The 27,896-nt window shown below is 42.6% G+C and overlaps 1 protein-coding gene across 1 annotated transcript in view; it reads right to left on the bottom strand.

Annotated features, from left to right (window-relative positions):
• The window catches only part of LOC103623944 (sodium channel protein type 5 subunit alpha-like), a 215,327-nt gene that overhangs the window by 50,900 nt on the left and 136,531 nt on the right, over positions 1-27,896 (bottom strand). Inside the window, 3 exon segments of the mRNA XM_017746784.1 lie at positions 592-712; positions 7,505-7,648; positions 22,621-23,088. Coding sequence (XP_017602273.1) covers positions 592-712; positions 7,505-7,648; positions 22,621-23,088 — 733 coding nt within the window.

Here is a 27,896-nt window from a genome sequence, read left to right as displayed (position 1 = left end):
TTAAAGGAGATATGTAAATGCAGTCTGTTGTTATCTAAAATAATTAGGTTAAATGCCCTTTACATAGCATTTCCCTGACCAGATTACTGGATGTGCTAATCTTGACACCCTTTAAAATAAATGGAAGAGAGTGCCTGGGACTTGTGAACTCTCCAGACAGATTCTATGAACTGCCTGGATACATTTAAGCCACAAAAAACAGCCTGATCTGGTCAGTCCTCTACTAAATTTGATCACGCACAAATATTGGAAGGCAAAAATCTTCATTGGCCAAATGACAAAAATCAGCATTTAAAAACCAAACAACTCTTTATGGCAGAAATTATTATTAAAAAAGCCTAACACTTTAGAAGCTGCAGAGCATTTTGGAGCATGCTCTTGGAGTATCTCACCTTGGAAATCAAAAGACTAATGACAACAAGGGATTCTGAGTGTGTGTTTGGAGCATTATAGTACCTGAGAAATGAAGTGTATCCAGTAAAACACGACTGCAAGCAGCCAGAGCAACATGGTGAGAAGGTGGGGTGATGTTCAATAAGAGAAAAGAAGGTTTTTCACCTCAGCATTGCAGTGAAATATGCAGGCTCTTACCTTCAGGGAAGCAATCTTCAGGCTCCATCAGCTCCTCAGCAAACTCAGGGATCTGCTCCAGCAGTTCTGCAGGATTTGTCAAATCCACTGTGCTGCCTTCAGAAAGACTGATTTCATCAAGCTTGTTGTCAACAAGAGCAAAGATGAAGAAAACAAATTCATCAGTCACCCTGAAGGAAGTAGCTGAGTTTTTATTCCACTGACCAACACCCCAGCTGAAGCCACCACAACAGAGACATTGCCATGCACTTCCCACAGTGCCACTCCTTGGTGACAGCTCTGCCTACCCTGAGACCAGGGGTTGACCCATCAACAACAACAAGTTAACATACAGAACTTCCTTTTTGTAACAAAAGAGAAGCAAACCACAGAAAGAGTGAACAGCTGTTGAATATTAATCATGGAATCCTAGAAGGGTTTGTGTTGGATGGGACCTTCAAGATCATCCAGTTCCAGCCCCCCTGCCATGGGCAGGGACACCTTCCACTAGACCAGGTTGCTCTGGTTAATGGTAGCTGGAACCTTGGAATGATGGACTTTATCTGTTTGACATCTTGAAGGCTCATACCTTTGGGTGAGGGGTACCAGAAGTGGGACCTATCTCCTGAAATTCTGAAGGATGAATCGGATGACCTGCCTTGGGTTCCTCTCTGTGGGGCCTCATTCCCACCCACAGCTGGTGGGTGAAATCTGCACCTGCTCAGTCAGGATCATGCTCTGCTCCTGCTGACACAAGCTCTCCTCTGGGAGGAGCAGAAATCTCTGTCACCAGCATCCAGTCACAGGAAGCTACAGGTACAAATATGTGAGAGGGCTCTTCCTCCTGCCTCAGCCCGTGCCTGGCTTGTTCTCACCACATGACATGGCCCCTTGCCTTTCTGGCACACCTTTCTGATCTCCAGGTGACATAGGAGGGACACGTGGCTTTTGGAAGTGTCTCAAGGGCCCTACCACTTCCCTGAAATATCTGACACCATCATCTTAGGTGCATTGTTTAAATTCAGCGTTTCTTAGATCCTCCTCTGCAAAAAGGAGCAAGAAGATTCCCACTCCCTGAAGCATTGGTTGTCTCATCTATTTAGAGCAGGAACTCTCAAAAAGATCTGGGTAAAAAAAATTCTGGGGAATATATTATTTTCAAAATCTGTTTTGAAGGCTGAACTCACTGTTAGAAGACATAAGATATATGATTAAATAAGTCACCCAAATATGAAACAGAAATTTCATTTCAGGTTAAGCTTTCTTCTAGCAGAATCAAGACACTTTCTTTAGAAGAAAATAGGAAATGTTTCTTCCCTATTTTATTTTGCTAGGTAAAATAAAGCGTTTAAATTTTATGTAAATCCAAAACTAAATTTTACTTGATTTACTTGTAAATTTTACAAGCTAAATAGCTTGGCCACTGAAGTGAAAGACCTGATATCTTCCCAGTCCTGCTCACAGTTTGTTTCTGATTTTATTAGAGAATTATCTGGTGTAAGTGGGCAACACCAAAGCTCGTGTCTGTGGGTCAAGGCAATGACAAATTGCTCCAAGCAGGGGAGGTGTGTTATTTGTGAACTGGTTTACTCTGTTCTCTGAGTACCCACTTAAAAGTTTTTGTGCTTTATCCTGCAATACTATTGCCTTCATTTAAAAAAATGAGGACAGTAATACTTACCCACGCTTTTAAACAACCTGTGAGATAGTTATATGAGAGATGGCACGTACAGATAAAGTATTATCTTCATAAGCATGATGGTGATGGAGTTAGAGGCTAGGCACAGCTTTATATATTTATTATTAATGTGAAAATGGGCCCTCTGTTTTCCAGTATACACAGTCAATGCAAAATTTATAGCTGAATTCAGAGAAATGCTGAACCTGGGGTAAAATGGGCAAGACTGAACATTCCAGCAGCGCTTGCAAGCGGGGGTGGAAGCTACATGTTTGCAATTAGCTGCAGCATCCAGAAGGTCATAGTCTTGGCTAGGGCTTTTAATGCTCTACTCAAAAGATCTGCAAACAATTGAGAAGAGACCTTTTAAAAAGAGAGTCAGAACAGAAAGAACAGAACAGGTCCAGGAGATGGATAAAGCTTCTGAAAATTCATAATCAGAATGCAGCTGTCATATATAGAGCCCATTTCCTACAGACTCACAACAGCGTATGATGGAGGAAAAAAATGTCATACCAAGTTTTATCACAGTCAGAACTTTATGATGCTATTCATTAAGGAATGCATTTAGTCATTATCTGTTCTGTTATGAAGATGTCAAAACAGAGATCACTGAAATAGTCCTAAATCATATGCAGCTGTAGGATGTAGAAAATAGGGGTTCCAATGAGAAGAGAAGCTTTGTTGGATATAATTCTTACCAACAGCCAGAAATCAAAGAAAATTGTGAGAGCAATGTCAGCTTGATAACATTTTCAACTAGAGAGCTGGATTTAGCAGAGACAGGTTAGGAAATTCACAGAACAAAATACAATGAAATTATCATAGACTATTTAGTTATTTATCAGGAGAAGTTTCCAGGAAATATTAGAATCTGTCAGTGTCAAAGGGAGGGGGGGAACATGCAAGGCAAACAGACAGGTTTTCTTCTGAAAAGCCTTCAAAGAAGAAGAGACAACGAACATGGATTCAGAAAACAGTAGATTAAGGTTTGAGGGTCTGAAGAGGGACTAGAAAAAGGAACCAAACATATGAGAGAGAAGGGAAAGATTAGGGATGATTCTAGGAAATAAGCAAAGGTTACTCTTTGCCAGAAAGGTTAAAGGGATTAAGAAGGTTTTCATGAACTCAGGGAAGAAAAGAGTTAGGGACACAAGAGCAACTGATGAGGGGAATATAGCTAATCAAAATTCAGTTGTCTAAGAAAATGACCACTTCTTAAAATAATCCAACAAGGGGATCAATAATAAGAAGGGGGAGAGCCTGTTAGAATTAAACTAAATGTAAGTAGGGAAATATCTAGAAAGCCTATATACATATATAAACCAGCAGATCCAGGCAAGGCAGGTTGCAGAGCATAAAGGGATCCAATACGCCCAGTTAACACATCATTAGCAATGAATAGTGAATGCTCATGGAAAACTGGAAACGGCCCAGGAGAGCAGCAATAAGTAAATACAACACTGAGCTGAGAGGGAAGGAAAAGGGAATAATCATGGGAATCACAGATCACTAAACACTTGCTGTAGCCCGTGATTAAAGTAAATTAAATAAAGACGCAGAGGAGAAAAGGAGACTGCTTACTCAGAGTGAAATGTCATAGACATAAAGGCAGTGAGGTGGTTCTCCTCTGTGCTAAGAGAACTCTGCACAAACAGGGGGAAGAGAGGTCAAAAGAAGGCAAAAAAGACAAATACAGAATCTCCTCTTTCTTGGAAAAGGTGAGTGGAGGAAGTGTTCCAGGCAGAGGCAATGGGATCATCAGAAACCCCTTTGGGAGATCTTCCCCTTGTGCCTAAATTCTTGTTGCAGAAGGCAGTTTTTAAAGTGTCTGTTGTGGAGTGGCTGTTTTAAGTACCCGGACAGGGCTTCCACACCCACTGCTTGTGCCTGTAATAGCAACAAATTGATCTGAAAGCATTTTTCAAAAAGCCTTTAGCAGTGAGATGCTGAAATCTCATTGAAAGTTGATGTTTGCTCAAGGCTTAGCCCTCTTACCTCCCTTCTTCTCTGCCTCACCTCTGAAAAATCACAGCCTTAATCTATCAAATTGACATATGATATATAAACCTTAAGAAAACAGTTGGATGTCTATTATAGAAAAGCCTACTTTCAAAATAAATTGTAATTGGCTCGGGTTCACCCATTGCTGTGAGGAGAAAAGCCATTCTAAGGACCCAAATACAGCACAAACTTTCTCTTCAGAGGAGGAAATCTGTAGGGATTAGGGTCAGCATTATCTTCACTAAAGATACAGAAGAGGTCCTGACCGATATAATCCTCATGTTAGCTGATAATATTAAATTGGAGAGAGTATTGAAATTGAGGAAGCAGAATGAAAAAGAGGAGGGTAACATGGAGATAATATAGGAAAATGGGACATGATTCAAAAAAGTAAAAATGGGACAGTTAAGGGAAAATTTCAATGGACATTTTGGAAACCTGGAGTAATATTAAAAAAATGAGATGCAATTTTGCAGTGGAACATAACGATGTAGAAAACCTTATGAAAGCATCATGTCTAGAAAACGAGATATTATTTCTTCTTTTGCAGTTCTGTAGAAATTGTATTTGGAATATTGCACTTGCTTCTTTGCAAAAGAACTCCAAAAAGGAACCATTGAGGGAGTTGCAAAGAAAGAGGTAAAAAAAGTCAGATAAAGGGCACAGAGATATTAATTTACAAGAAGTAATGAAATGAAAGAACAATAGTGTGTGACTTCAAGGGGTGAGCCCCCAACAATAGGAAGCAAGCAACTGTATATTAAAGTAAGTGATATTAATTCATACAAAGAGACTGATGGATAAAATTGGTAAAAGACAGTAGTGAAATGGCACTTTGAAAGTCAAAAAAAAAATAAGGTGAAAAAGGCTGTTATTTAAGGAGGTATAACATGAAGAAATCTAAGTTCCCTGATCCATTTAAAGCCAGATTCCACAGAGTTGTACAAAATATTTTATGGGTCAGCATTTTGGCAGAGAAAGCAACCAGTTTGTACTCTGAAGTCTTCTCTGCCTGTGACACCAATGATTTTATTTCTATGGTGCCTTTCTCATGATTTATATAGAATGAATTTTTAATCATATAATGTACCCTCTACTGACACCAACAGTATTTTACTCGGAACGTGTCCATTGTTTCCTGTTACTGACAATCACTGAAAGCCCTGCCTCTTGGGCATACCAAATTTGTTACTCCCTTGCAGTTGTTGGCTTTATTTGGCCAGTTGCAACTTCTTGGGACATTCATCAAAAATATGACGAGCATGTCCTTGTGTGCCGGCACAAAGATTACTCCTGCATAGGGAGACCGTGAGTATGCAATGTCCACACGAGATCTGGCCTTCAAAAATAGCATCCTTTGGGCTTTGCTCTTTTATGTTGGCATTCATAGCCTCATGTGAACTTCCGTTTGATTTCAAGTCATCCCTGGATTATTGCCATATTCCTCCACCTCTTTCTAAGCAGCTGCAAATAGAATCACAATTATACTCTGCTATAGAGAGGTGACATTTGTGTCTCAGGACCATTTGAAAGTTGAGGGAGGAAATGGGGATTATTTCTTTATCACGATGTTGCTGTATATATCAAGGCTAGAATGTTCCTGACTTACCATGACATTTTGTTACAGCACTAAAGAAGGACATAGTTTTCTGGCCTCTCTGTTAGGATCACAGGGTTCATTTGTCTCGAAAAGATATTTGGACATGAAGGATACCTAATCCCCTGAGAGAAAAATGCCTGACATGGTCTCCTAATTCCTCCTAGTTATAATGCTTCTTTACATTGTTTAAAAGTTTTGTGTTTCTTTGCTAAATATATATACTTTTTTTTCCTGAGATCAGGATATCAAATATTTGAGTCTCCTTCCTGTAAATTCAGGATGTTTTCTTTCTGAAGATGAATATGCCAAGAAGTACTCTGGCAAGGACTGCCCTTTAAAGAAACGTTTCATGGCTAGAGGATTTCTGGTTCCTGTGAGTGGAATTTATCTCACCTAAGTGTGCAACCTAAGTGCTCCCTTTATAGTTAATGGAGAGAAATAGGCACTTTTATGAGACTTGACCTAATGTAAATGCTGATTTCAGTTGGAGATGAGACACATTTACCTGCCTACATTGTCTATACAGAGGCCTCAGATGACAAGTTCTGATGCGGGTGTCTACATTTAGCTCAGTGAATTCCACCCCATATGACAAAATGAATCAGCAGGCTTGGAGAAGGGGAGCCCTGGCTCAGTCATGGGTCTGTTTCCTGTTGTCCTGTCAAGATTTCTCCATGGGATTTCTCCTGCTGTGCACAAACTTGCCAGCAGTTTTATAGCAGAACTGGGAGAGGTGTGATGTCTGTGAGTACTGTGCCATCCTTTCCCTTTCACTAATTTTGCCCCACATAACCACCCCGGGTTCAAATCTCAAGGAGCTGTGGAGTTCTCCAAACTCCCAGGACATCCCAAGCCTTCATTTCCTGATTTCAAAGAAAGGAATTCACCACTCTCTAATAATACAGGCAATGTTACGTCAATAAAATACTAAATCTGAAGGGGAAGAACCCCCAACAAGCCAGCAAGGAGGGTACAGGGAATTACACAGCCTGGAGTCACTCAGTGTACAGTACAAACACATTATTTTTGATATTTATGTTTATAAGGACAACATAATCCTACAAATTGAAAATAAATGTTAATGTATACACATCAAGAAACAATGAGTGAGATGCAGTTTGGCCAAATCAACTGAATAATACCAAGGCTTGCTCTTTAGTTAGTACTTTCACATCAGCTACTTAAATTGTTGCACCTTTCTTGGGTGTGTGCGTTAACAGGAAAAGAAATGTTAATCTGTGACAGAGAGCAGATGCCCTCCAGTGAACCCAACATTCAGGTCTGCCAAGTCAGCAGATGTGATTCCTAGAGCTGCTTTTCAGTGGGAAATCACACACATTTTCTCCTAAAATGAGACAGTAACATTATAGATGATTTTGTGGTTGGTTTTTTTTTTTTTTGTTTTCCCCAAAAGCCTGTTACAATTCCATCTTAATTTATAATGCACATTTTCCAAGCTTTCCAATTATTCTTATAACAACAAAATCCTCTTCTTTACTAAGACCATAATACCTACCACACACTGTTGCTTTCCTACTCCTCAACAAACGTGTTTTGACAAGCCATAAACCCCACATGAACCAGTGGCATGCACTATGGAGCTGGTGCAATGAATTTCATGCAGTATCATGTAGGAAAGTTGTTTGTGTTACCTCTTTTTGCCCTACTGGAGGTGGTGGCTCAGCCTTCAACTGCTTATCCACGTGCAACTCACTTAACTCTTCATAAATCTCAGAGTTCTGACTCCGGACGCCTGGGCTTTGGCATCGCTGCCCCCTCAGCTGCAGCTGCTTTTCCTGCTGGAAATAATCCTAGATGGGTTTATTTTCTTTCTCTTTGATAGCATGCTTATTTCTTAAGGAGAACTCTTCAGCTAGAAGAGAAAACAGCCTGGACTATTCTTGTCAGGGGACAACATCTTAAGGAAAATGGCAAGAAATGAGACAACACAAGCTTACGTTGCAAATTTTGAGCTTCAGCAACTTGGATATGCCAAGATATCTGGCTACAGAAAATGGACATACAAATAGACCAACTTTTTTCTAAGCTGTTGTTGCTGAGGCGGGAGGAAATTCCCTTGCAATCTCCATTTTGAGTCTGGTTTTGAGACACAAACTTCCTCCAGTGACCTGAGGCGCAGAGAGAGGTGGCTGCCAAATAACCAAGGGGTGTACTCCAAAAATTCACAATCAGATGGTGACACTCAACATAAAAGCTGGAGAAAGGCACGAGCACAAAATCCAATACGGTTCTACAAGCCTGCTTGAAACAGTGTGAAAAATCCCCACACCCACAGAAGAAACGATACACACTGAAGGGGAAGAAAATGCAAAGTTCACTGGAAAAGATAAAAGGTGTTTGAAAATAGACATGGAAAAACTACAGGCAAACATACAAATGTATGAGGCTGCTATTCAGCAAAACACTTAAGGCTACTTTGCACCCACTGAAGCCAACAGGGCTCAACCGCAGGTTGAAAGGAGAGCACACTCTGAAGCACTTCCCTGAAAGGGTACGGACTCTGGAAGCAGAGCAATAATTTTTCCTTTCAGTAAACACATTTGACTAGACCTAGTGCTGGCTAGTATGTGTGGTGCCATTAAATCCAGCCGCTTCTTCCCGGGGTGGTGATTATTGCTGCTGAGCTCTCAAGAAGTTCTCCCAGAACTAATGGCAGAGGAAAGGATGTTTGCAGGGCTGGTCCCTCCCTCTGGAGGCCCAGGTTCTCTGTTTGTGTGGCTTTATTGATCCACCTAAGGCGGGGATTTCACTGAAAACTCCACAGCTCATCACAGCACTACCACTGTTCATGCCATTACTGATGCAGCTACTATAATATTAATAAAACTCCAGCTGGATTCAAAGGGTTGTGCTGAATTGCCTACAGAGGGACTTCCATGCTGAGAAAAAAATTACAAGCATAACCGGATTTCAGTGGTAATTATTTAAACCTATTTATCTTTCACTTGTCCAGCTTTTTTTTTCTTTCCCTTGGCTTGACTGACATTCAGTGTTATTCAGGTATTAAGTGAATTTCCCTTCCCCAGGGAGCCCCAAACTACCTGCCTCAGTTCTAAAGCCACATCACCACAGGAAGTCCCTCAAGAGGTACCCAGAGCAGAAAAACACTTTATTCCAAATGTAACTATCTGAAAGACCAAACGACACAAAGAAAGCAGTTGGTTAAGCAAATTGCTCTCTGTATAAATACTTTCGGACTGACAGGTTTGAGCCAGTCTTTTCAAACATTGTCATATGTCTCTGGGAAATTATTTTTTAAATCACATTACTTGTTTCCTGCTTCAGAGGGCATGTGGTCTAAAATATATTCTAACTTTAATAAACCAAATGATGCATGTCCAAACCTATAGCCTCTGCATAGAAGGTACTACATATAATTTCTAGTTACAGGTTAGCACTGATCTTCACAGGCCAATAATCATTGAGTTCCAGGTCTGTCTCTGACAAAAAGTAACACTTTTTAAGGCTTTCAGTATTCTTTATCTTTGGAAAAAGTGTAATATTCAGGGGAGAAGCCAATGTGGAAGGCACAGTGTGCACAGCTAAGGCACTCAGCCATAAAATGTCCTTTTTTTTTAATGCAATGTGCATACAACTTAGTACCAAGTAATTTTAATGGCATGATATTGGTTATAGCACTGGAACAACAGAAACAATTGTTTCATGTTGAAAGGGCAACGCAATCTGAGGTGACGTCTCAAGTTCATTTATGCAGAAAGGTTGTGCACTCATATTCATTAGAAACTGTGCACTGTAAGAGGACAGACTCTGTAACTCAGCTGATCTGACGAATATTCAAGTTGTTAAGCAAATTATTGTGTTAAGCTAGAGTCAAATGCCAAACTTACACCAATTCTCTATTTACTAATCCCTCTGTGTGGTACCAGGACTTAGCAACGCTTTCCTAGAGACTAAACTCCAGGAAACGTGGACCTGGCTTCTTCCCAGAAATCACACTTGCACCAAGTATCCAATTAGTTAATGTTAATTAAAACTGATGAAATATATCCTGGAAAATTATTCAATGTGGGCATCATGCACAGGTGCTCAGACAACGATTTGGTTCATCAGCATGTGTTTTCAGACTTGTCTTCTAAATTTATGAGGTGGGAGAAAATGAGTAAGATAAACAGACCATTCAAAAGAATCTGGTTGTGAAGACTGATCCCAAAAGGAGTGTTAGGGAATCAATTGAGTTTTTGCAAATACCAATGACAGCCCTGGTAAACCATTCTCATAGGATGCAACAGTCTCACTTCCAGCGCACAGCACCTGAAAATCAGCAGAGACCTGTCTGGGGAAAGGTGCCTTTGGTTTATATTGTTTAACTTCGGGCTGTTTGCTTTTGTCCTGATTCCAGATGATTTGTTCTTCTGGCAGCAACAGCAGCAGGTCTATCTCCTGTAAAGCTTCCCACCGTGGGCGGTTTACATAATTTATTTTTAATTTTTGTATCAAGAGCCACGTTGCCAAGGCAATACACATTATGTTAATATTTATCAATTCAGTTGCTTTCTTCATTTGTAAAGTAAAAACATTGAGTGGAACTAAAACTTTGTGCATGCAGAGGAAGGGTTGGGAACCCAGGACTGAACTCAGCATAAACCAAACTTTGCTCACCTCTGCTCTGACATGGGCCCTAAAAAGAGGTGCTCTGCCAACACCATACCAGTGACTAGCACATGGAGGAGGGTGGACACTGTGTTGTCCCCTTACATGCTGCAGGTCAGTTGCAGCACCAGGAAAACAGCAACCAGATGGAAACAGAGCATAATCTGGGTGACACCTCAAGTGCGCTGGTGCATGGACCCACATACTTGTTTGCTGATACAAACAAATGCAAAGGCTCCACACTGCGTTGTGTCTCTGAAAAGCACAGATCAGCTAATTGTTCCGGGCTCAAATGGGGATTAGTGCAAATGCCGCTCCTCTGGAAAGAGGACTTGCTGTTGGCAAAACAAGGCAAATACCTGTCATCAGCATGGATTCACTTTATTCCTTCCCCATGGAAATATAATTTTTCCATTCTGTGCAAACAAATTTAGAAAGAGGATGTCAGGACTTGCCTTTCGGATGGCGATCGGTTCAAATGGGTTCTCCTGATGCTTCCCTCACTCCCTAGACCATGACCCTAACTTGTGACATTTGTTCCCTAATTTTCTGGCCATGGCTGTTGTGAGAAAGAAGATGTGCAAATCCTTTGATAGCAGGAGGCTTCCTGTCCCAAGCAGGTGGGGAGGAAAGAAATGGGAATTGGCTCTGGGGCCCTCCTCCCTTGCCATTGTCACTGCAGTGCCAGCAAGCAAAAATGATGTGGCAGGATGAAGTTAATTCTTTCATTATTTTATGAGAAGGATAAGGCTTTTCCCTTTCTCTGGTGAGATGGTGCAAATGCAAACTGCCTTTTACTCTGTCACAATGCAGTGGGAAGCTCCACTGCCATGTGTGTCCTCCACTCCCCACCATACTCACGTATCCAGCTGCCTCTTTGAAGACCACTTTTGAGACACCAATGGGAATTCAGGGGTGTCTGAATTCTTCAGTCACTTTCTAAGAATGAGCTGGTCAGGACATTTCCAGGTACAGACTCAGGAGCGGAGGCTTGTCCTGGTCCCCCACATACATGCCTGCACACACTGGGCCATCCCAGTGGGATCCTCCTTTACCACAGATGTGGCCCATCCAAGGAAGCAGCAGGATGCTGACAACAGAAGAATCTCTGCTTTAGCCATTCATAAATGAGTGACACTATGACATTGAGTCTCCTCAAGAAATCCAGATCTCCTTTAACAGATGACAACATATTTTAACCTGCAGAGTTTCCTATACCCAAACTTTGGACACCATAAGGGGAGTCTGCAGAGCTTTTCATGTATAGTAAACCCAGTTTAGCAGTGTGACAGGCATTGTTACAAGAGGGTTGTTTACTCTGTAAAGTGATTGTTGATGTTTGTGTTCCTCCTTGCAGACAGCTATGGATTTCACAAAATTGCCATGCCTGGTAGCAATTGGCACCCTTTCTCAGCAACAGTTTGCATCTAGTAACTGGCATCCTTCCTGTGCAAAGAAGCCAAGAAGTAAATGATGGTGAAAACTGAACTGTTTACATACTACCTCTACATAAGTGGAGAAGCAAGCAGATTGCAGAGCTGCTGAAACACAGCGAGCTTGCATTTCTGCCTTGGTAGCACTTGTTTCGTGTGTAAAGTAAACAGGAGACTGCAGTCTGCAGAGCTGTCGGGCTGACAACCCTCAGATATGCTGAACTCAGTCTTTCTGAAAAGCCTTGAAAAATCTGAGCTGAAACGGGAGAGAAATAAATAACCACAAACCAGAGAAATGAATCATTGGTTCTTATTACCAGAACAGATCATTTATGATCCTGGTTCTCCTCTTTCACAAATAAATGTAAATCCTTGTAGCACCAACAAAATCAGTGGATTTATCTTTCTGCGTGAAGAAAGATCACCAAATAAATCAGGAAAATTCCTGTACTTCCTTAATATGAGCGGGAGAGGATTAGTATCACTTTTTCTGCTAGGAATAAAAGAGGCCTGGAATGCAGCTGTCAATTTTAAATGTGCACATTTAAGAATCTCTCTAACCTGCTTTGAAGAATTGCTTCTGAATGCAGAGTTGCCACTACTCAGTTTAATGGGAAATCACAGGAAAACCTGGAGCAATATCACACCACAGCACAGGATTATAGCTGAGACACAAAAAGAACTTGTCCTACACTGTGCTCCTCTACAAGGGCCTTTTTTTAGCAGACTACAACATTCGCAATACCGATGTAAAGCCTGTCAAGTCCTACCTTAAGGCTGGCACACATGTATAATTTAAGACCTGCAAATTCTTCATAGAGGGCACAAAGCCAGGAAAGTCTAAACCTGATTACTTGAGACTGGTCATTCCCACTCTCCATCCTCACAGATCAGTAGGCTGATTTTTGTTCAGTTTTGCAGCCTTTATCCACCCCTCCCTGTCACTTCTCTTGCCATTCATCTATGCAATAGCCAGAAACAAAATGGTGCAAAGGGAGTAGTAAAACATCGGAATTAGAAGGTGCTGCTCTCATTTGCTGTGTGCACGTTTCCATGTGCACTTTTTTTTTCACTTTCTCGATGACTCAGCCTTTATAGGAACCACGTTTATAAAAATCCAAAGCACTAACACATGCATAAGAGCCACGTGGGCAAAGCAGATTAAACACAATAGTCTCTGAGGTCAGAAAGAGCAGAGTTTGCTACCTAGCTCCTGGGGAGATGATGTCCCCAACCTGGATGTCTGTAGGTCCCAGGTGATTTTCCATCTGTGCTGTCACCTGTCAGAGTTAAGGCCGTGGAAGTCTGAAGTTACACCTATGTAAGTTTGATGCCATGAAGATTTTTGCCTTTTCTTTTATATCCCTGTTATACCTTTTTACAACTTCTGTATTCTTAGTGCTTTTTCTCTACATTCTTGGACTTGTTTGTCAAGCTGAGAGACTCAACATTTTAGATGCTTTGTAGGTAGGGATCAGTGTGCCCCAGACCCCAAGGTCCTCTCCAGAACACATTCTGTAAACTGAGATAGAACCATCCAGGGGAAGGCTCCTTGGGGAAGGGGGCTCACTTGAGCCTCTCATTGGGGAATTTTTGATCGATCTGCTAATTAGTAACACCTATAATGTTATACCAGATCTTTTGGGGGTGGGCATTGCAGGGTGCATTTTGATGCATTTGACCGGGATGTGTGCACCTAAGGATCCTTAAAATAAATACCAAGGTAAAATCTCTTTTCCCCTTCTAACTGTGTATGACTCTTGATTTTAAGACCAGGAAAAGGCGTCAAGTTAAACACAGATCTTGACCTCCTGTTTGACCTAAGAAGCACATTTTTCTCCCAAAAGTCACAGGGTATTTGTAAGAAAACTCCAGTACTTGTTCTAGAAAAACAATGCACCTGTGAGTACGTAGCTGGATAAAATTAACAGAATCTGGCCATTACTATTCAGGATGTCTAAGGCTAGGGCTGGCCAGAAACCACAGCTGCTCAGCAGAGGATGTTAACAGCAAAAACTCCCCTGGAACCAGCCTGACCTGGTATTTTCTTCCATTTTGAATTAAGGTGAACTAAAATCTTGCCAAACAAACCTCATCACAGGCACTAACTGCTGGTCTCTGCATGAGTGCTGGATGCCTTTGGAAAACGTCATCCCTCAGAAGCAGCAGTTCACCAGTGCTCCATCTTGGATTAATCCAAAATATTTTAAGCCTTTGAACTCTGGCTGCAGAGGAGCAAGGCATGTTTTTTCTAATGGCTTCTGCCTTCCCAGTCCTAGATCTTTTACCACACTGAGCAACACACTGCCCATAATAAAACATAAATTCATTATTCCAAGGGTTGACTCTTAAAATCTGTCTAAGAGGGAGAACTTGGCAAAAAAGATGGACTGCCAAAGTTAATTTATCCTGTTATCAATTCAATAGGCTTAAATAGGCAGTGAAAGCGTTTCATAAGTGTTCATTGTTCAGAGTTCAAGCTAATACCTTCTGCTAAATTGCATTTTGAAGTTTAATCACAATCTACTTTATGTTTCTTTTTGGTAATTGGGATCTCTCCACAGTATAATATGAAAAACTCAAACTAATGGGCTCCTCTGATGGAAGTTTAAATTTTGGAAATTTGCCTCGGAGTGCAGTCAGTGAGAGCGCCTGAAATAACCCAGAACCTTTCACCCAAATAAGATGTTAATATTTTGATCATTAAGAAAGCTTCATATTATTACAGGCAAGAGCAACAAAATAATCACGATTTTAAGTGCTATTTTGGAGTATAATTAATGGGAGCAATTCCACCCGTCCAACACATGCACACACTGCCTCACTTGGCACGAGAGCTGTTGGGGAACTGGCTGCTGCTCTTTTTGTCCAAAATGCTGTATGTCGGCATTCTCTTTACCAAACGGAGAAACGGCAAGAAATGCTCATTTCTGCTCAGCTTGTTGCTCCAGGGAGGGATATGGATACTGGGAAATGGCATCCAGCAAGCTGTGACTGACGTGCAGTCCGGGGTCTGGGCACTTGTCCAAACGCATGTTGTCAACTCTGCTACGCCTGGTATCGGCTCTTGCAATGCCAGCCTGGCTTTCTTCCCCCCTCCCCTCTTTCTCTCCTCCATCAGCTCCCTGTGTTTCCTGTACCTTAGGCGTTATGCTATGGACAAATATATTTCCCTGCCTCTGAGAACTGAATAAGCACCCTAAAACCTTTTTTTTTGCGGTGTGACTGCTCCAGTCACATCAGCAGAGATCTGACAAGGGAGTTTCTGCCCCACTCTACTGCCACGAAATAAACACAAGTGTCTTTCTACATGTAAAAGCCAAGATGAGGACATAGATGCTTTAAATCTGCTGCTGGGATTTACAGTCCTGTTTCTTTTTTCTAATGCCCTTGCTGCTATTCTTCTGAAGACAATAAATCCAAAAATGTTCTCTTTTATTGCCAAAAATAATCAGCTAATAATTGAGTTCTATGCACTTTTCAAGAAATACAAAGCAAAACATACAGCTTAAAAATTGAGAAATACAGGCAAACTATGTACAGAATAATAATGAAACCTCCCTGCTCTCTTATTTAATGATCAGAAAAAATATTGGCCCAAATAAAGGTGACAAGAAGAATGCTGTAAGATTTACTGTGTGCAGCATGTATGTGCACATGTGGGCTCACTCTCCTCCCAGTGAGAACTGGAGAGTCATCAACAGGATTCAAAGGTATTTTATCCAGCTGCACTCAGAGAGAACATGTCCCACAGACTGGAACTGCAAACAGACAGAATATAAATACTGTTTGAAAAGGGCATTAGGGTTCCTGACAGCAAAGTACATTTCCTGCAGTAAAAGGCTGAAATTAATGTACCCTGTCAAATAAACACATGGCTTCATGGTATCTCTGATTTATAGGTGTTGGAATTATTAGGCACATAAGATAATGTCACAAACAATTTTACAACAAAATCTTCGTGGACTGGCATTTTTATAGCAATTTTCAATAATTTTAGCTACACTTACATCAACCTGGAATAATTCTATTGACTTTTACAGAATCCCTTCAGGTTTAGAAGCAGGTTTGTAATGCACAGGAATTGTACAATAAAATTTCCACTGTAGACAAAGGAAACAGATGTAAGTCTACATGCAGATGGTGAACTTTCTGTTACCTGAGAAATTTCATTCTTGTTTTTTCCCCCGTCTTACAAATGATGTACCACAGCTAAAATAAACTTACAGGCTCTGTGCAGAAATTAGCTGTAGTCCTTGACTCAGTGCTATGAGAAAGCAAAACCATCATATTCTAATGGTCCTCTTTGATCTCAAAATTATGAATCTCTTACTGGTAGAAACTCGATAGAAAAGCCATCAGAAACAGTTTCACCTTGCCAAATGAAATGAGTTAGTAATTCTGAAGTATATAAGGGGAGGAAGAGAATAAAAGCTTGGGATTTTGATCCAGTTCAGAGCAATATAGAAACTGCACCAGTGGAATAGAGACTGAAGGGGCAGCCAGCTCTATGTTTGATGTGTACAGAGGCAGTTACTTATCTGCAGCTGGAAACCTGTTTTCCCTGGGAAATGTGTTTGGTGAAGTCCAGACAAGGGTATACAAGGCAGGAGAACTGACAATCGAGGAAAAAAACCTGAGAATGATTGAGAGAGCAAAATGTGCTCTGGAGCAAAGAACACCCATCCAGTGTGCAAAATCCAGGTAATGACCAGATCGTGGGTCCTCTGTGCAGACCCAGTTCCAAACATCCTAAAAATGACAGCAGAGGTGCTGCTCTGCCCTGGGCAGGTCTGGGAAAATCCCACTGAGAAGTGGAGCTGTGCAGGTGGGAAACTGGGAGAGCCTGAGAGGCAGTGAAAGACACAGCCCTGCAGGCAGTGCTCCCTGCCAGGTCGGGGAAAGGCGAGCCCCAGGAGACACAGCAACAACTCTCTGCAGTTTAAGGATTCCTGGAGGTAACAGAATGGGCCAGCCCTCCTCGGGATGGCACAAACTGGCTGTGGGGGGAAGTGGGAGCTGGCCAGGGAGCACAGAAAGACAGCGCTCCCGGGGCGTGCGTGCCTGGAGCCGGGGATGGGGTCGGAAGGCAGGAAGCGCTCGGCGCAGGCAGCGGGCAGGCAGCACTTTCCGAATGACCCAATTAGCCACTCCATCGGAACAAATCAATAATGGCATTTCCTGAAGACAAGCAGGCAAGTGCTGCTGGCTCGGCACGGCGCTGCAAGTGAAGGCACAAAGGTGTGATCTCTGCGGAAAGCGGCGCCCGGGCTGGGTTCTGTCACTGCAGAGGGGCTGAGTGTGAGACGTGGCCACGAGCCACAGAGCCACTAGCCACCGTGCCATGGGCTGCTCCCCTCAGTGGCAAGCTGAGTGGCTATAAACAAGAGGTTTGAGTAAGGCAACACATGTAGCAGCTCAGTTGAAGGAAGGGGAGAAAGATGTAACAACCCTGCTGGACTGACTCAAACCACAAGGAAAGGGTAGAGCCATTTCCTTAGGTTGTGCTACTGAAATTTCCTGCCTGTGGGAACCATGGATGAAGAAAAGGATCAGACAGTGAGCCCAGAAACCTGAACCTCATTGAGATTGTGATAAAAGGGACAAGACAGAGTTAATAAAGTGCAGGATGTCGTACTTTGGGGGCTGTCTTAGGACACCCAGCATTACTCATCTGGAACCACCTTTCAGTCCAGGACTCCTCTGGACCAAAAAGTGATGTCACTGTGAAAAAGGCACACACTGTTCTGGGCTGCAGCTGTGGGCCACTTGAAAGGGCAGCAATACTAAAGCAGAAATTTTTGGCGATAAAAGCTTTGCACTTAGATATCTAATGTAAATGGTACAAACCCCTCTGATGTCTGAAACCTTCCATGTAGCTAAATTGCAGGTAAGTTGTTGTAGAATCCATTACATTAATTGGACTGGACTGTATCCACTTAATTGTCCCATCATCTTGCTCTCCCCATAATCAATTTCTTACTCCTTCAGGGGACTGAAAGGTGATGCCACATATGAAAAGATGGTCATAAAGCAATTAAAAGACACTCTATGGAAGATGACAACTTCCACAGTTTAATCATCTAGAAAGCCAAAATGAGAACCCAAAAGAACCTTGAGAAGATGCAGCCAGCACATTACTGTGGTTGCTGCTGAGCTTTTGGGAGCGGTTTTCCGGCTGGGACAACCCATATTCTACATGTCAAAGACAGGGAAAAAATTGAAAGGCAGTTCTTCTTTTTCTCATTATGAGGCTAAAATGATTAAATCCTTAAGAAATCTTGTGGACTAAGAGGGAGAGATTTCCCCAGCACTATGAACAGGTCAAGGAGAAGGGGTTAGATAAAGACACAAACTAAAATGCTGCAGTGACCAGCAGCAACACACATATCACAGAGTAGTGACAGATTAATTTAGCTCAAGACGGTTTTTTCTCAGCCTCACTCCTTGCTTCTTGCACCTGTGCTGACTTTCATTGTTCTGCTTTTCTTTTGGATCCTTTCACTGTGGGATGTGTGGGCTACAGGTATGCGTCCCCGGGCTCTCCAAGCTGGCAGAGCATCTCACTTGCATCTCAGTAATCAAAGGAGATTTGGGAGCCATCAGGTGGGCTCGCTCCTTCAAAACACTCTCAATGACGGGGCCACAAATTGGTAGCTTTCAGGAAGACGGCTGCTGCCAGTGCAAGCTTTGATAATAGAAATGGCAGCTGAAATTTAAACTTAGACATTTCTATTACTCAGAGGAAAATGTGCAGTCACAGAAGGTTTTCTCATCATCTGAAATTTCAAGCTGCCGTGTGCAATGCTCTGGGGCCCATTTCTCATAGCCACAATGGCTTATTTTAGAGTCGTTTTGTGACTTTCTGGGAAGAGCCTGGCATACAGGAGCTGTAAGCTGAGCTGATCATTACCCTAAAACACCCTATTGCGATCAATAAGTTTGTGGTTCTGCCTGAGACCAGCATCCCTTTATGCTCTCTCTTTTAGACTGGACAAGTCAGACTGTTGGGAGCACAGAATATCTGTTCTGGGCTCTTCAACGGACAGAGAATGTGTAAAGGGTGTGTAAGAATCGTGTAGATTTACTAGCTGTGCACTTCAGAGGCATTCATCCGCATTATCCTTTTTATGCATCTCCTGTCACCTCCTCTTCCACTCTCTTGCACCAAAATCCACATGCAGGAGGAGGAAGATACGTTCTGGCAATGTTGCCAAAGGCTCCTCAATTCCAGGTCAGCCAACAACTTTGAAGGGAAGCAGGGTACACTGTCTTCTCCTGAAAAGTAAATGTACATACACATTCCCTTTGTACATACTAAAATATTTAAATATGTAAAAATATGGATTGTAATTAGGGGAAAGTTGGAATAGATTTGAATGTTTAGCATACCCTTGGTATTTCTTGTTTGGTTTCTGTGTGATGCCCTCCACACAAAATGATACTTCACCCTAATTGTGCCCTCTCAGTGCAATCATGTAAATTTTTCTCTTGTTCATGTTGTTCTTCCTTTGGGAGCTCTAATCTGGTTATCCTGGACATCCTGGAGGGGAGGAGGTAAGGACACATGTGGAGTTGGGGCTTGCAGGATCAAAGCTTCTGGCAGTGAGTGAGGAAGTTTATTCCCCAGAGTCCCACAGGTATGTCCTTGATAAAAGGGTCAGCCCACTGTAATTTCCACAGCTCAATATCCAGGGAACTGGGATTTCATATCTGCCTTCAGATACAATAATTTCTTCTGCAGTAATCCACATGTTGATCAAGAGAACTTTTCTCTGACTCCAGAGATCATACATCTTTGGAATGGGCACCAGTAAAAACGACAGATCTTTGAATCTGTTGGCATCTGCTTTCTCATGGCTCTGCTCCTTTTGGAGACATTTACAGCTGTGCAAATTTATTAGGGTTTTGCAGAAAAGCAAATGCAAAGCTCATCACACAATTATCATTTCTGCTGTTAAGCTTCTTCCTATTTTTGTTTATTTATTATGCCAATGTATTTCGAGTTTTTGAGTTGGAACGCCCTTGTACACGCACATTTTCCCCTCTAGGAATTTGTTAAAATTGCTCGCTGGGTATATGAACTCGCTGCTTGTTTGGTCCTTTTCAGCAGTAGACCCCTCAGACCTGCAGATAAAAACTGCAAACCATTGATCAGGGCTCTGCACAGGGGAACAGCAGTGACCTGCAGCAGCTGTTTGTCCAAGCCTGGAAAACACTAGTGACAAAGCTAATTAATTCATTTCTCAACTCCTTGCCTTCTGTTTAATGCACATGCCAGCAGTGAACCACATTATTTCACTGCAATCCAAATGTCTCACAGTAATGCGACAATGTTCCTCTAATGCTTGTTGAGAATTTCATTAAATCATAAAGTGGGAAAGCAGTATTTTGGTTTGTTTCTCCTACTGGGTTTTGTTTCCCCCTATTTTGTTTCACTCTGAATCCCCAATGTTTCTATTACACGTGATGATGTTTCAATATTATTGAAACTATTAAAAGTTTTCTTAGTATTTCCAGATACATTTTTATTCATAATGCTGTTTCACTAAAATGCCCGCTTTTCTACATCAGCTCTTTCTCTCATTACTCTAATAGATCTCACTAAAGCTCTAATTCCACATTTACAGTATAAAATGATGGTTACCTGTTCCATCCACTAATTTACACACCAGCACATAGTGCAGCTAAACAGAAATCTGCATTTCTACACTTTTAAAGTATGTTAAGACAAAAATCCCAAGCCCTCCATGCCCTGTGCTGGGATTTATCTTGTAATTGTGAATGTTACTATTTATCTTGAGAGAGGAATAATACAGTGGTGCTACACACACCTGTGAGCATGCACAGGCATCACTTCCAGACCTCACGGACACTCGAGTGCAAAGTTTCAACAACCTTTTGCTTCCAGTGTGAAGGAAAAAAATCTGAGAGTGTATGAGATTGTTACCATCCATCAGACGTAACAGAAAGGTGTGGGCATCTTTAAAGACCAAAAAGGAAGAAAAAAATCACCAAAGCCAGAATTCCATAATTAAACATATTTATGCACTATTATCCACATATATACTAGGCAATATTACAGATCACCTGATACTAAGGAACAGTCCTGGTTTAAGGTGGGATAGAGTTAATTTTCTTCCCAGTAGCTGGTACAGGGCTGTGTTTTGGGTTGAGAATGAGAATAAATGCTCAGTATATAAACTGGGGGGGAAGCTGGCCAGGTGCCACTGCTTGGGAACTGCCTGGGCATCAGTCAACAAGTGGTGAGCAACTGCCTTGAGCATCACTTGTTTCGCATATTCTAGTTCTATTATTATATCTTTCTTTTCTTTCCTATTAAACTCTCTTTATCTCAATTCACTAAGTTTACTTCTTTTTTTCCAATTCTCTTCTCCATCTACTGCATTCCTATTTCACTTTTTGAATGTTCTCTTCTTGTAGGTTCAAATACAGCCTGGGAATGGAGAAGGACTTCAAAGATAAAATCTAGATATTATCATACTACCCACACTGATCCACAGATCATTTCAATGAAATAGTCCCTAAACAGACACAAAAAAAACCCACCCTAAAAGTGTTTACCAAAAATTGCAGACATGTCTTTCTGTTACTTAGGTTTCTATTTGGACAGTGGAGCTTGGTGATTGAGTTTTCTGACCTCTTGCTGTTCCACTCCCCAGTGAGATGATCATTGAGAAAGACTTGTTGGTGATGCACTGACACTGAAGAGATTTCCACAACACAGCAGCAGAAATTAACTTTTAGCAGCTGATTTGTGCCCAACTCCTGACACAGAGCCCTTCTTTAGAGCTTTTTTACAACAGTCCTTCCGTCTCAAACAACTATTTGGCTTTCAAACTTCCTTCCCCTCAACCAAGAGATCGAGCATCCCTCCTGACAGCTGTATCTGAAGCAGAAGCTTTGATCCAGTGCCTGCTGACCTCTCTTGGTCTCAGCCAGCGTCAGAAGGTGCTGGATCAAGGTGGAGGGTCTGGAAAATATTAAGTCGATACAGCGTGTGGAGCCAAGAGATAAATCTGGTAGAAAAGGGAGAGGGAGAGAAGGAGAGAAGGAAAAGCATTCGCCTGAAGAGGTTTCTTCTTCATTTTACACAACACTTCAAACTGCACAGGATTTCTCAGCCTTTACTACTGAGTGCTCTGGAAAAAAAGAAAGAAAATCTGCCGTGTCACACCAAAGAGCAGGCAAATAACTGCTTTTTCTGTCAGAATACAAATAATGTATTTTCCCCCTTTCTCTGGTGCCTTGTCATATCAGCCTCTGTCTTACTGTATTTTTAAGAGACCTACCTGGCCCTCAATTCTTGTTGAACAAAGCAAACCAAGACAGTGCCTATTTAAGAAAAATCCCCCACTAACCCAAGATTTGTTCTGTAGCATTCCCATGATTCAGCTGAAAGGGAAAAGAAAACCAGTCTGCTGTGTGAGAAAGGATTTAATTGCTCTGGTTAGAAGAATTAATCTAGACAAGCACAAAGAATACAAAGAAAGGAAATTCCTCTTGTTGGAAACTGAATTTTGCTCTTGGATATGCATCTGTAACTTCTTCTGAAGTTAGCAGCATATCAAAGGCAGGATTAGGCCATAGGACATTTGCATCCCTAGCCATGGATCCAGACCAAGGGTGGGAACAAAGGGCATCTTAACCAGCTGAAATTAAGAAACATTTTAGTTGCCTACCTGCTCCATTTCTGTAAAGGTGCTCTGCTCCTCATCCTCCTCCTCGATATCTGACTCTCCCACAGCAATAGGAACACAAATGGACAGGTCAGGATTGGTCATAAAATCATCATCTGTAATTCCTGGGTGCTTCTCTCCGCTTTTATTCACCCCATCCTCAGCATGATTCTCCTTGTGATTCTCCATGTCTTTGCCAAGCTCGGCAGTGGCGTGGCTGTTCACACAATTGTTGAGGGCTCCTGGGTTCTGGGCAGCGAGTTTCATCATTGCCTTCTTCTCAGCTGTGGTCTTGGGGTGCCGGAGGACGTTGCAGCAAAAGTTCCACGTGGCTTTTTTGGCATACTGAAGGCCCCTGTTGATGCGGGCAAAAGCGAGCTGCAGGTTGTTCATCTCCCCGTCCTCGTCTGGGGCTGAGAGGTTGTCAGCACTGAAGGAGCTCAGCAGCAAGGCAAGGAACAGGTTGAGCACCTGAAACGAGCAAAGTTCAAAGGAAATCAGTGAGCTTTAAATGTGGAGGGTGGAAAAAGCAGGGTCTGAGTTTCATCTCGTCTGTGGCGCCGTAGCACCACCATGGAAATCCCTCTAATTACAGGTGGTTTCAATAGGAAAAGGAGTCTGCAGGCGTTTTCAAACACATTGACTTCAGGTGCAGCAGTTTAGCATGGACAATAATACACTCTGACATTCCCTTTTGTCCTTCCCACCCCCAACACCCCAAAACATGGAAAATAAAGCTCAGAAACAGAATACAAAAAACACCAAACAGCTGTGGGAACTCCTCACTGTGGCCTTTAGTGCTTAAACAGGGTCTATAGGAAAGATGGGGACAAACTTTTTAGTAGGATTATTGTAAGAGGAAAAGGGGAAACAGCTTTAAAGTAAAAGAGGGGAGTCTCAGACTAGCGATAAGGAAGAAATTTTTGATGAGATGGTGAGGCACTGGCACAGGTTGCCCAGAGAGCTGATGGATGCCCCATCTGTGGAAACATTTAAAGTCAGGTTGGACTGGGCTCTGAGCAACCTGATTTAGTTAAAAATGTCCCTGCTCACTGCAGGGGTTTGGACTAGGTGCCCTTTAAATGTCCCTTCCAACCCAAACTCTTCTATGATTCTATGACAATGACGTACATAGGCAAGGCACTTCAACCAAATTGTACATCTGGAAACATTTCTAAACATTTGTATGCATTTTCACTGACAGTCTTGTTTTAAATATCCTCTGGGCCATGAAGGAAATCTATCATGACTGCGAATAAACACCTCAGAGGTCATATAGCTTCAAAAACTTCTCCCTCCAGGCTAAAACAAGCCATCACAACCAGATTACTGTGGCCAAATCCGAGCAGGACTCACTCCCAAAGCAGGCTTGGTCCTGAAAATGCTGTTACTAGTCAGGGAAAAAAACTGTTTTAAGATTTCCACAGGTGCATGAAAAGATCCAAACTGAACTGGAGATTGTGAGTTACCTTCCTCTTGTTCTTGCCACTTCAGAAGTCTCTACTTTTGCTGGCAATGCATGGCAAGATTAGACACAACTAGGCATTTAAGTGACATATTTGATGCTTTAAACCTCTTTTTATACCCCTGCCCCAAACAAATACAATTATATCCAATAAATAAACCCAGCTTCTTCTCAAAGGCTACTCCCAGCAATATATCTTTCAGTTCCTGTGTACTGGACATTACATCTGCCCATGGTCTGGGAAGAAATAAATTACACCATCAGTTTTGGATTCACAAGGGCTAAAAGTTCACACTGGAGGTGGATGCCTTGGACGACAGGAATGGGACAGAGGTGACTCAAACTAGTATCAGCTAAAATACATTTACTTCAAAATAAGCTAGTCTCAAATTGCCTGGTATCAACTCAACTGCTGCCTGTACAAGGTGGTTGGGTGCCAGCTCTGGGCACTGCAAAGGAGAGGTCAGTGCTGCAGTGCTCCTGCCATTTACAGCAATAAAATGGACTTTGTGCAGGTATTTTCTCTGTGATCTCTTAATGCTACCAGAAATACCTGTAAGCCCCGTGACTTCTCTCTTTCTGATAGTACTTTAAGTTGATAACACCTGCTACACCAACACAAACACCATAAAAGTACTTCTGTTTAACTGGGCCTTACAAAAGAGCCACAATCTTCTGCTATCATCCCCTTACCCCGTTCTCTCTTATTTCAAATATTCTGAACATATGGGATGGAATTCTGAAAACCTGGTCCTAATCACTCTGATGACACTGTATTTGAAGTGCCCTGTCAGTGCTGTTTTGAAAAGCACCCTTTGCAATCACCGTCACTAAAAACAAAAGCAGTTGGTAGCACAGCAGATGCCCCCGTCCATTAGGAACCACTGAATAAACCATTGCTGCCCTGAGCACTACCCTGCTCTGAAGTAAAGCGAGATTAAAGCTAATTGTTTCTTAGCTGGCCCACCACACTGACAGCTTGTGTGGGTCTCCTCATCACTGTGGTGGCCTGGTGTGAATCAATCTTTCCTTTCATGCCCCACTCGCAGGTATTGCAAGTGATGCTGTCTGAAATGAGAGTAGTGGATGTGCAGCCAAGCAGGTGGGAGCCCATCAGGGAAGGAGGCACTGAGAGATTCCCTTTAGCCATTTTCAACCCAGTTTGACAGGGGGATGAGGTCTCAGAGATAACCACATTGCTACAAGTGGCCTGAAAATAAGCATGTGTGTAAATAAGAGATGCTTCCCAGGCCCCAGTGCACAAAGAGCTTGGAACAAGCCACCCCACGTATCTCCCTCCCTGTGACAACCTAAGGACATAGGAAGCAGCTGGAGGAAGGGAAGGGATAAAGAAATCCAGAATAAAAATCTTCTGGGCTCTATAGGTACAATTCAGTTACCTTAACAGAGGTGTCTGATGATGTCTGAGGGTATCTGAGACATCTGCACCAGACCTACCAGAGGTCTGTGTCTTCCCAAAGCTCCAGCTGCCATCCAACCAGGGCATCCCAGTGTGCTGCAGCAGGAGACAGGCTGGACAAATTTAGGGAACTGAATTACTCATCAAGGATGGCAGCAACCTCCAGCCTCAGACACCAAACCCTGAGGAGCTAACATGGCATCTAAGCCTCATTTCTACCAGAAATTCATCACGTGGACTGACCAAGCACAGGTGACTGTGCCAGGGCTACATGCATCTGCCAATATGTCCAGTGCCAACTGACCCTTCTGTGCCCAAGTCGTCCTCAGGCAATTGCCCAGAAGGACACCCTGTTTTGGGAGATCTGTATCCAGCTGGAGGCCAGGATGGACTCCCTGCAGTAGCCCCAGGGGTCCTCAGAGAAAACTGAGTCAAGCCCTAGACCACTGCAGAGTAGTGGTGGCTCAGTCATCTTTCCATACGGGAATATCTCCATGTAGGTACATGAATTTTGTTATCTGAAGCTGACCTTCATCATGTACTTCGTTAACTCTGCTGTTCACAAAAGGTTTGAAATGCTTTGTTTCACTTTTCTGTGTTCATTTCCGACATCCAACTACAGTTAGAGGATTGTCTGGATACACCTGCAGGTACATGTAATAGGTGGTAGCATCCTTAGTGTTGTTATTTACCACGGGTTATTAAGGCAATGTTATTTGCTTCCCAGAAATGCAGCTGACAATTTGCACAAAGAGCTATTTGCACTTCATGCTTTTAGCCAAAAATAAATCTCAAAAACCATTCCCTGCTTCCTTTAGGAGCAGGTAACCTCAGAGTTGCATTGCTGGGCATTCGAACAGAATGAACTGCTGAATCAGCACTTTATGTTTACTTATTCCCACATTTCACTGTACACTGCATTTTCCAGAACAATATATGCCTAACCCATGACACACCACATTTCCTGTAAAAGGTTACTAATAATACCCAGTCCTCCTGGCTGCTAACACAGTGCTTTCAGTTTAAGTAAAAGCAAACTAAAGATTACCTCAGTTTTCAAAAGCAATGGCAGATTTGTATGTCCATATGGATCCCCTCAAAAAGAAATCTGCTTTGCAGTGACACCGAGCAGCCAGACTGTGCAAGCAGGTCGCTTCTTTGGTCTTTGAGGTTGGGAATCAAATGACAGATGCACTCAAAGAACCCCAAATTCTTTTAGTATAATTACATTAAGCTTTTAGCCTAATGACAATCCAGCATGCTTTCGTCGACCTTCTCACTTTTAATGCCTTTTCCAAAGCTTGTGACTCTGGTTGCGCCAGTATAAGGCACAAATGATCAGATTAAGCCAGCCTTATGTCAGGTGCATCCCTGAGGTGCTTAAGCTGGAGTTTTCCCAGGATGTCTGTAGACTGTGGAGACAGTCTGGCATCCCAGGGATGCTGAGGAGCTGAGCTGTCTCTGGCAGTGCCTACTGAAGACTAAGCCAGCTTGGATTTTGTATCTCAGAGCTGGATTAAAGGTGATGCAGGTCAAATAAGCCAGACAGAATCACAGAATATCTCAAGTTGGAAGGACCCATAAAATCATCAAGTCCAGCTCCCTGCAGGACTACCTAAAACTAAATCATATGGCTAAGAGCATCGTCCATTCTCACACCCAGCAGGTGCCCAGGTAGCCCTTCTTGGTGATAATCACACTTCAGGCCAGTGGTGACCAGCCTTTATAACCAGGCAGCCTTCCCCAGGTTAGAGGGGAGTCCAGGGTGTTTCAGCCTCACCCCGAACAGCAGCACACAGGTAACGAGCCCGGCACTGTGCAAAGTGCTGCACCAATTCTGTGGTCACAGCAAGTGAAGAGCACAGGGGGCCTGGAGCTGTGAAGCTGATTCCAAGCTTCCCAGCCATGGGGAGGAAGCGGGCTGCTGGAAGCACCCCTCCTCCCCAAAAAGCCCTGCACAGGGACTGCTGGTGGGGGCTGGGAGATACATATGCTGCTGTGATAGGCTGCAGTCTGAATATCTCAGCTCCACCATCTCCTTTTGTGTCAACACAGGACAAAACCAGACAATTTCAATTCAGAGTACACCTTCTCATCAAATCCTGTTTGGAGGTATATCTACCAATGTGGTTGCTGAAGTTAAAATACTTTTGGAACAAAAGCAGTCAACTACGTCCTCCTTTCCCTTCCATCTTTTTATTTACCTTTATTTGGCAAAAGTGGAGAAATATAAATCCTTATGTATTTAACCTGTGTCAATCAGTCAGACAGCATGCAGGCCTCCTGAGCTCCTGTGAATTGATTTAGCACTGCATCCGCTGCCCTGGACCCTCACTGGTGTCACCCAGAAGGAGGGGAGGGGATTTGGCACTGTGCTCAGCATTGCACTGAATA

This window comes from Corvus brachyrhynchos, unplaced genomic scaffold (assembly GCF_000691975.1).
Source record: "Corvus brachyrhynchos isolate BGI_N302 unplaced genomic scaffold, ASM69197v1 scaffold18, whole genome shotgun sequence".
Lineage (NCBI taxonomy): Eukaryota > Metazoa > Chordata > Aves > Passeriformes > Corvidae > Corvus > Corvus brachyrhynchos.
Note: the sequence above shows the minus strand (reverse complement) of the source record. Positions and strands in the feature narration are given on the sequence as shown.